Genomic DNA, 10,000 nt, shown 5'->3' with positions numbered 1-10,000 from the left:
AAACACAAAAAATAAACTGAAAAACAACAAACAAAATTAAACAAGAAATTCAGCAAAACAAAAACAAAAAAACACACACAAACACTAACAAAAAAAAAAACACACTAACAAAAAAAAAAAAAAATCTAAAACTCATTAAAGTCCACACAAATTATCTTTTCTCCACTATAATCCACTTAATTTCACTCTTATCCATTCAAACTCACTCAAATACACTTTTCTATTCACAATTCCACACTGAAACCTAACTTACTCCACCTCAATCCACTTTTCAGGTGTCTACGGCCGTGGTGGAGCCTTACAACTCTATCCTCTTCACCCACACCACTCTGGAACACGCTGATGTTACATTCATGGTGGACAATGAGGCTATCTATGACCTATGCCAGAAGGAACTGAAGATTACAAGACCTACCTACACCAATTTGAACAGAATGATAGGTCAGGTTGTCTCCAGGTGAGGTTACAATAGGTAGGGCCTCAGTGCAGGTGAGTCTATAGTTTGGTAGGGTGTTGTGGAAGGTATTGGGGTTTTCAAGGGTGTTTTCAGGGATTTGAGTAATGGTCTGAGCAGTTTTAGTGCAAATTACTAGGTTTTCAAGGGTGTTTTCACGGTTTTAAAGGAAAATATCCGTTTTTAAGGGGTGTTTTCATGGTTCTAGTGATAAACATGGATGATAATTAATTAAATAAGTTTTCCCTCTTGCCCTCTTCCCACACAGCATCACAGCTTCCCTGCGGTTCGGACGGGCACTCAACGTGGACCTGACAGAGTTTCAGACCAACCTAGTCCCCTACCCAAGAATCCACTTCCCCCTGGTGAGTGGATGTGTGGAATGACGGCAGTTTTAAGTTGGTGGAACACTCTCACACTCCCTCTCACTCTCTCTCTCTCCTTCAGGCTACCTATGCCCCGGTGGTTTCAGCAGACAATGCCCTTCATGACAATTTCGATGTACGCACCATCACAGCCAAGTGTTTCGAGACTTCCCACCAGATGGTACGTCGCTAAACTCGTTCCTTAATTTCCTGTAAAGTTTCTCTCTTGGTTTATTTATTTATTTATTTATCTATTTATTTATTTTTTTTATGTAGGAGGGACACCAGCCAAGGGCAACAAAAATAAACTAAAAAGAAAGCCCATTAAAAAAAAAACACTGAAATTACAAAGTGAAGTCAAGGGGCTGCTAGACTTTGGAGACTAAAAACACTGTAATGACTGGAACTCTGTGTGTGTGTGTGTGTGTGTGTGTGTGTGTGTGTGTGTGTGTGTGTGTGTGTGTGTGTGTGTGTGTGTGTGGTGATGCAACGCTGCCAAAGTGTGGTGGAAGTGGTGAATGTGGTAGCAGTAGTGACGCCTCTCTTTGTTTGTGTAATGTGGCGGTGTTGTTGCTGTTTGGTGACGCCCTGTGGCATGCAAGGCGGCATGACTGGTGTTGAGGCTGTGAGTGTGATGCCAATGGTAACAAAACATGCCACACACAGTAAAAGCAACAAATGTGCCAGGGTGGAGTGTATGTTATCCCTTCATTCATGTATCTCACCTCACCAAACACTCAAATTAAATGTGTTACAGGCTTGTTTACTGAAAACGCTTTGCTCTTTCACCATAACTGCATTCCAAGGCCACAGAGATGATTACCCAAGTTCCTAAGACTATTTCCCCCTCTTAAAATACAGAAATCTTGTTAATCTGCCACTAGAACTGTAAAAACACCCTTAACAACCCAGCTAACTTCTAGAGCCTTTAGAATGCAGTGGAGGTAACTGGTGTGTGGCTAAAAATAGTGAGTATTCATGGTGTGGCTAATGCTGGGGTGTGTTGCTGTGGCCAGGTGAAGTGTGACCCGCGTACCGGAAAGTACATGGCGTGCTGTCTGCTGTACCGCGGGGATGTGGTGCCCAAGGATGTAAACGGTGCCATAGCAGAGGCCAGGGCTAAAAAGAACATGACCTTCGTTGACTGGTGCCCCACTGGATTCAAGGTGACTAGGGGAGTGGGGGGGAGGGGGGAAGGAGGGGCTCTGGTGTGTGTGTGTGTGTGTGTGTGTGTGTGTGTGTTATATGACTGTGTTCAGCCGCTCTCTTTCTTCCAACTGTCTTCAGCCTCTCTCTTTCTCTTCCCTCTCATCAACTCCTCTCCTCTCTCTCTCTCTCTCTCTCTCATCTCTCTCTCTCTCTCTCATTCTTTTTACTATATATCACTAACTGCTCCTCTGATCTCACTGACTGCAAGCTTCCCCTCCTCCCACGGCCTCACTGTACTCGTACAAGATTTTCTGCTTTCACACTTATAATCTCCTTTTTCACTCTCTCTCCCTCAGCCTCTCAACACCTCTTTATCTCCCCCAGGTGGGCATCAATTACCAGCCTCCCACAGTGGTGCCCGGGGGGGACTTAGCTAAGATGGACAGGGCGGTGTGTGCTCTCAGTAACACCACAGCCATCAAGTCCGCCTGGGAACGTCTTGACAGAAAATTTGACTTAATGTATCACAAGAGAGCTTTCGTCCATTGGTATGTGGGCGAGGGCATGGAGGAAGGTGAGTGCATGTGTGTGTGTTTACGTACGTGTGTGTATGTGTGCGTGTGTGTTTGCGTGGGAGGAATGTATGCTGGAAAAAAATCCACGACTTTCCAAAGGCTCTAGTTAAAGTGACATGGGTTTTTAAGGGTGTTTTTACTCTAATGACAGATTAATAATATTTCTGCATTACTAACAAGGGAAACACTCTTGAAAATCCAGCTACCCACTTTCCAAAGGCTCTAGTTGAAGTAACACAGGTTTTTAAGGGTGTTTTTATGGTTCCAGTGACAGATTAACAAGATTTCTATATTACTAACAAGGGAAACACTCTTGAAAATCTGGCTAATCATCTTTGTGGCCTTGGAACAGTCGTGGAGAGAGAGAGAGAGAGAGAGAGAGAGAGAGAGAGAGAGAGAGAGAGAGAGAGAGAGAGTAGGGCAGTTTTGAATATGGGCCTCCTTCCTTATTTATGATTCTGTGTGTCTCTCTCTCTCTCTCTCTCTCTCTCTCTCTCTCTCTCTCTCTCTCTCTCTCTCTCTCTCTCTCTCTCTCTCTCTCTCTCTCTCTCTCTCTTGTTTAGGGGAATTTGGCGAGGCAAGAGACAACATGGCAGCCCTTGAGATGGATTATAAGGAGGTAGAAGCGCCCTACGAGGGAGAATGAGGAGTGAGGGAATATTGTTGTTGTTGTGGTAGTAGTGGTGGTGGTGGTGGTAGTGTGAGGGAAGGAGAAATGGTGGCAGTTGTTGTAGTTGTAGGAGTAGTAATAGTAGTAGTAGTGCTGGTGGTGGTGGTGGTGGTGGTGTTAGTGGTGGTGGTAGTAGTAGTAGTAGTGAAGGAATAAGAGGAGAAATAGTAGTAGAAGTAGTAATTAGTAGTAGTACTGGATGGATAGTTAGTATCTCTCTCTCTCTCTCTCTCTCTCTCTCTAGACCACTGTATATTATAACTAAGTACTGTATTTCGCTTCTGTCTGTTTGTTTATTTGTCCATTCGCTGCAGTATTGTATAAAATAAAGATGATAATGTTTAACCTAACCCAACCCAACCCAACCCAACCCAAGCAAACCAAGACCTAACCCAACCTCCCCCGTGTCTTGTAGGTGAGTTTGCAGAGGCACGGGAGGATCTGGCAGCCCTAGAGATGGACTACGGTGAGGTGGAGGAGTCCCCAGATGATGATGATGCTAGCCAGTACTAAACTGCAGCCTAATTTCTTTTGTTTAGCTTAGCCTTTCATCTTTTCTCCATTTTTTTCATCCTCTTCTTTTCTTCATTGACTTCTCTTATCCCTTATTCTTAAACTTGCATCTCCTTATGTTTTTGATTACTTTTCTCTTTTTCTTGTTTTTTTTTCCTTTCATATTCTTCCTTTTTCTTCCTTTTAATTAATATTCTTACTCCCTCACTTATTTATCCATGTTTTTCCACCTGTGTGTGTGTGTGTGTGTGTGTGTGTGTGTGTGTGTGTGTGTGTGTGTGTGTGTGTGTGTGTGCTCCTTACCCCCCCCCCCTCTCTCTCTCTCTCTCTCTCTCTCTCTCTCTGTACATGCCTACCTTACTTCAATAGCTCACCCAGCCTGCCACAGTCTCCCAGCCTTGTAACTGTTTAATAAAACACTACACACCCTCTCAGTGTTTGCTTCCCTGTCTCTGCACACTCAACCAGCTGCCTGTGTGTGGAAGAGTGACTGAGTGAGTTTTAGAGTGAGAGCTGGGCAGGAGTGAGTCATAGAAGGGTGAAATATGAAGACAGAAAGAGACAGTAAAATTCTCAGGGTCTGGAATGGATTGGAACAGACTCAGTATAAGGGACATGACAAAGGTGACCTAACCAAAATTCTCAGGGTCAGTAATCAGGATAGGATGAGAAATAGTGGGTTTAAGGTTGAAAAATTTAGATTTAAGAGAGATAGGAAGGCACTGGTTCTCAAATTGAGTGATGGACAACTGGAATAGACTCAGTAATCAGGAAAGGATGAGAAATAGTGGGTTTAAGGTTGAAAAATTTAAGAGAGATAGGAAGGCACTGGTTCTCAAATTGAGTGGTGGACAACTGGAATAGACTCAGTAATCAGGTTGTTAGTGCTGAGTCATTAGGGAATTTCTAACTGGACAAATGCATGGATGGGGATGACAGTGGAAACAGAAAGGCATGTTTTATACAGGGCCTGCCACATGTAGGCCTGATGGCTTCCTGCACCAACCCTTGTGTGATGAACCTAACCTAACCTAACCAAAAATTAATATTATACTGTATAAATATAAATTACAATACAATGTGTTTTTTTTTTTATAATTATAAATATTACTCATTATATATACACAGAAGTAAATAAAAAATAATTAATTGATGTAGTTTTATTCAATGTTTATACTAATACCAGAGAAAATATATTAGTCATTTTTTTGTACAAATATAATTAATGAAATACTTATATCAAATCTCTCTTATCTGTATTATTATAGTGTTATGTAGATAATTATATAGAGATTCTACTGTACAGCCTCACTGAGAAAAATATCAACATTATATTACCATTAGTCACTGTTACATATGAGAGAGAGAGAGAGAGAGAGAGAGAGAGAGAGAGAGAGAGAGAGAGAGAGAGAGAGAGAGAGAGAGAGAGAGAGAGAGAGAGAGAGAGAGAGAGAGAGAGAGAGAGAGAGAGAGAGAGAGAGAGAGAGAATCAGCCACTACTACTACTACTACAATTACATTTGGACACACACACGTACAGACACCACTACTCACAATACAGCTGGAAACACAACACAAATATCTTTCAAAGCACCACATTTTAGTAACACAACACCACTACAACACTGCACTAACAACTACAGCACCACAACACAACACAACACAAGGTTAAGAAGTATCCTTGCAAAACACACACACACACACTCTTATCACTAATAATAATAACAATAATCTATCTATCTATATATTACACTGGCAATCTTACACACACACACACACACATATTCACCCTACTTACACAAAAAAAAAACTAAATAACCCAGAATTACATACAATTACATATAGTCATCCCACAATCCAATGCAAGACTCACAATGCCACATCTCTGTACCTCCTCAAATCATCACTCTCTCCTCCCAGTGATGACCGGCTGCTCGTCACCACACTGTTGATACCACCACCACCACTGCCACTGCCACCGCCACCGCTGCTGCCACTGCCTCGAACACCCTGCCAGCGACGCACGTATCTGTACAAAGAGAGTGTTGTGGTAGTTGTGGTGGTGGTGGTAGTGATGGCGTTACTGTTAATCTTCCTCCTCCTCGTCCTCCTCCTCCTCCTCCTTCTCTTCTTCCTCTTTCTTATACTATATTTCCTCCTCCTCCTCCTCCTCCTCCTTCTCCTACGACTACTACGACTACTACACACACACACACACACACACACACACACACACACACACACACACACACACACACGCATGCACTCACCTCCGCCTGTCCAGACTTTGAGTGGCAGCAGCATAGGTGAGGCCGTCCCCCACAAGAGGCAGAGGAGGGGGGTGGCAGCAGGGGGGGCAGGTGGGGCAGGTGGAGGGGGTACAGATGCTGGGGTGGGGAGTGGTGGTAGATGGTATAGGGGGAGGGGGTGGGGGATGGTGGGGAGGGGGAGTAAAGATTTAAATCACTTCTTGCTGCTGTCATTCCTCCTCCTCCTCCTCCTCCTCCTCCTCCTCCTCCTCCTCCTCCCCCTCCTCCTCCCCCTCCTCCTCCTCCAACTAGTGGCATGAATCCTGTGTGTGAGAGAGAGAGAGAGAGAGAGAGAGAGAGAGAGAGAGAGAGAGAGAGAGAGAGAGAGAGAGAGAGAGAGAGAGAGAGAGAGAGAGAGAGAGAGAGAGAGAGAGAGAGAGAGAGAGAGAGAGAGAGATGAGAGAGAGAGAGAGAGAGAGTATATTAATCAGTGTTGGTAATTTTTCTTATAATACATAACAATGATAAAAATTGGAATTATTATTATTATTATTATTATTATTATTATGATTATTATTATTATTACTATTCCTTCTTCTCCTTCTCCTTTCTTTTCCTCCTCCTCCTCCTCCTCCTCCACCACCACTCACCCACAGATGCAGGAGAGAAGGTAGCAGCATTGAACTCAGACTGAGATTCTCGGTTCATGTACGGGTCCCAACCAGGCAGGCCGGTCCTAACTTGGAGGTGAGTGGGAGTGGGGCCTCTCACTCCCACTCTCACTCCCCTTGCTGTCTCCGAACCCCAGCCAGTGATGGAAGAGGCACGGGAGAGAGATCTGTGGAAGGTTTTTTTTTTTTTTTATATAGGAAGGACACTGGCCAAGGGCAACAAAAATCCAATAAAAAAAATGCCCACTGAAATGCCAGTCCCATAAAAGGGTCAAAGCAGTGGTCAAAAATTGATGAATAAGTGTCTTGAAATCTCCCTCTTGAAGGAATTCAAGTCATGGGAAGGGTGGAAATACAGAAGCAGGCAGGGAGTTCCAGAGCTTACCAGAGAAAGGGATGAATGATTGAGAATACTGGTTAACTCTTGCGTTAGAGAGGTGGACAGAATAGGGGTGAGAGAAAGAAGAAAGTCTTGTGCAGCGAGGCCGCGGAAGGAGGGGAGGCATGCAGTTAGCAAGATCAGAAGAGCAGTTAGCATGAAAATAGCAGTAGAAGACAGCTAGATATGCAACATTGCGGCAGTGAGAGAGAGGCTGAAGACAGTCAGTTAGAGGAGAGGAGTTGATGAGACGAAAAGCTTTTGATTCCACCCTGTCTAGAAGAGCTAGTTAGGTTAGATTAGGTTGTGGTGGTGATGGGCAGAGGGAGAGGAGGAGGAGGAGGAGGAGGAGGAGGAGGAGGAGGAGGAGGAGGAGGAGGAGGAGGAGGAGGAGGAGGAGGATAAGTTAATAAAGGTAAGAAGAAGAAGAAGAAGAAGAAGAAGAAGAAGAAGAAGAAGAAGAAGAAGAAGAAGAAGAAGAAGAAGAAGAAGAAGAAGAAGAAGAAGAAGAAGAAGAAGAAGAAGAAAGAAGAAGAAGAAGAAGAAGAAGAAAAAGGTATTGTAGTAGTAGTAGTAGTAGTAGTTATGAAATACATGTAACACACACTCTCTCTCTCTCTCTCTCTCTCTCTCTCTCTCTCTCTCTCTCCTCTCTCTCTCTCTCTCTCTCTCTCTCTCTCTCTCTCTCTCTCTCTCTCTCTCTCTCTCTCTCATATACACATACACACACATACAGATATACAGACAGACTGAAAACTCTCTCTCTCTCTCTCTCTCTCTCTCTCTACCTGGTGAGGGATGGGTAGTGGAGGGGGGCAGTCCTGGTGGGGGAGGGGGGGTCTTCCTGTGTTGCAAGAAAGGCTGGGTTATGATATGCAATCCCTCCTCCTCCTCCTCCTTCTTCTCCTCCTCCAAGTTCACTTCCTCCTCCTCCTCCTCCTCCATAACTGTTCTTCCCAACAGGATTCTGAAATAAAAATAAAGGTGTTTTTAATTTATATTCATTTTTTTTATTCATTTCTTAATGTATTTTTTTTGTGTTGCAGTGTTACCAAGGCAAGTCACTGTAACACTCACCAAATGGAGGTGTTGCAGTCTCTTCAGCGTGTGTGTTGTGGTGGCTGCGTCTCTCCACAAGGAGTATTGCGACTGCACACACAACACTGACAGCAGCTGCAACACACCAAATGCACACACACACACATGCTTAGAAACACATAATTAGCAGTTTTAAGAGTGTTTTCAGGGTTACAGTGGAAGTTATTGGGTTTTTCAAGGGATTTTTCTAGGATTCTAATTAAAGTTATTGGGGTTTTCATAGTTCTGGTTTAAAGTATCAGGGTTTTCAAGGGTGTTTTAAGGGTTCTAGTGGAAGTTAATAGGGTTTTCAAGGGCATTTTAATGGTGCTTTCATCATTCAAGTATATAAGTTAACTATGGTGTTTTTTTGAAGGTGTTTTTTCAAGGGTGTTTTAACAAGGGTGTTTTACAAGTGTATTTTTTCAAGGGTGTTTTTCAAGAGTGAGGGAAGCTAAGGGAACACTCACATTGAAGGCAGCACGGAACACATAGAATATCAGGTCAGCGAGGCCATAAGCTGACGTGATCTTCTGCAAAAATGAAAGAAAAGATGAAAAAGAAAAGGAGGATGAAAGAAATAAGAAAGGAACATTACAACTATCACAAAGGATATATAAGAGGTTTGAGAGTATATTAAATAGGTGAATAATACAAAAATTGGTGATATATTAGCGTGAATGACTGCAGTGGGGATAATATACAGATTATACAGAATAATAATAAAAATAATAATAATAATAATATGAAGACTGAGGGATATATTAGTGAATGAGAGAAGGCACTGAAGTAAATAATATGAATAATGGCAGTTATATTAGACTGAATGACTGCAATGACTGAGTGAAATGAGTCAGTAAGTAACCTAACCTAACCTACTCTGCCTTAACTAAACCTAACCTATTCTACCTTAACTAAACCTAACTTAACCTACCCTAACCAAACCTAACCTATTCTACCTTAACTAAACCTAACTTAACCTATTCTACCTTAACTAAACCTAACTTAACTTAACATACCCTAACCTAACCTAACCTATTCTACCTTAACTAAACCTAACTTAACCTACCCTAACCAAACCTAACCTATTCTACCTTAACTAAACCTAACTTAATCTACCCTAACCTAACCTACTCTACCTTAACTAAACCTAACTTAACCTACCCTAATCAAACCTAACCTATTCTACCTTAACTAAACCTAACCTAACCTAACCTATTCTACCTTAACTAAACCTAACTTAACCTACCCTAACCTAACCTAACCTTCTCTGCCTTAACTAAACCTAACTTAACCTACCCTAACCAAACCTAACCTATTCAACCTTAACTAAACCTAACTTAACCTACCCTAACCAAACCTAACCTATTCTACCTTAACTAAACATAACTTAACCTATCCTAACCTTCTCTGCCTTAACTAAACCTAACCTCACCTACACTGCCTTAACCAAACTTAACTTAATGTACCTTAACCTAACTTAATCTACCCTAACCAAACGTACCCAGTGGATGAAGGTCATAAAAGCCACCATGCCCATCTCAGGGAAGCAGAAGAGAGTCATCAGGAACACCCACGCCAGCAGGACACGCGAGCTCTTCTGTAGGGGGAGAGAGAGAGAGAGAGAGAGAGAGAGAGAGAGAGAGAGAGAGAGAGAGAGAGAGAGAGAGAGAGAGAGAGAGAGAGACGTGTTAGACATGTTATTGATGTTGTTGTTGTTGTTCTTATTATTACTACTACTATTTGCTTGATAGGAAGTGACGCTATACTACTACTACTACTACTACTACAAAACAACTATTTTTATCACATAACAAGATATCTGAACCTGTTATAAGGCTTCAAAATGGCGGATATTTTCATACACAGTTCATAAAGTATCTAAATTTGTCATAACT

General features: G+C 42.5%; 1 protein-coding gene and 1 pseudogene across 2 annotated transcripts in view; one reads left to right on the top strand and one right to left on the bottom strand.

Annotated features, from left to right (window-relative positions):
* Window positions 1–4,155, top strand: part of LOC135094600 (tubulin alpha-1C chain-like) — an 11,205-nt pseudogene extending 7,050 nt beyond the window's left edge.
* A 963-nt stretch (window positions 4,156–5,118) lies between these two features.
* LOC135094602 (period circadian protein-like) overlaps window positions 5,119–10,000 on the bottom strand; it is an 8,830-nt gene continuing 3,948 nt past the window's right edge. For both annotated transcript variants that reach the window (XM_063994841.1, XM_063994842.1), the window contains 7 exons: window positions 9,607–9,702; window positions 8,573–8,635; window positions 8,103–8,198; window positions 7,814–7,992; window positions 6,626–6,813; window positions 5,997–6,298; window positions 5,119–5,755 (listed from right to left, as the gene is read on the bottom strand). In XM_063994841.1, the coding sequence (XP_063850911.1) occupies window positions 5,630–5,755; window positions 5,997–6,298; window positions 6,626–6,813; window positions 7,814–7,992; window positions 8,103–8,198; window positions 8,573–8,635; window positions 9,607–9,702 (1,050 nt within the window). In that variant the 3' untranslated portion in view covers window positions 5,119–5,629. The remainder of the gene's footprint in view (window positions 5,756–5,996; window positions 6,299–6,625; window positions 6,814–7,813; window positions 7,993–8,102; window positions 8,199–8,572; window positions 8,636–9,606; window positions 9,703–10,000) is intronic.

The sequence above is a fragment of the Scylla paramamosain genome, chromosome 46, assembly GCF_035594125.1.
Source record: "Scylla paramamosain isolate STU-SP2022 chromosome 46, ASM3559412v1, whole genome shotgun sequence".
NCBI classification, from domain to species: domain Eukaryota; kingdom Metazoa; phylum Arthropoda; class Malacostraca; order Decapoda; family Portunidae; genus Scylla; species Scylla paramamosain.
Note: the sequence above shows the minus strand (reverse complement) of the source record. Positions and strands in the feature narration are given on the sequence as shown.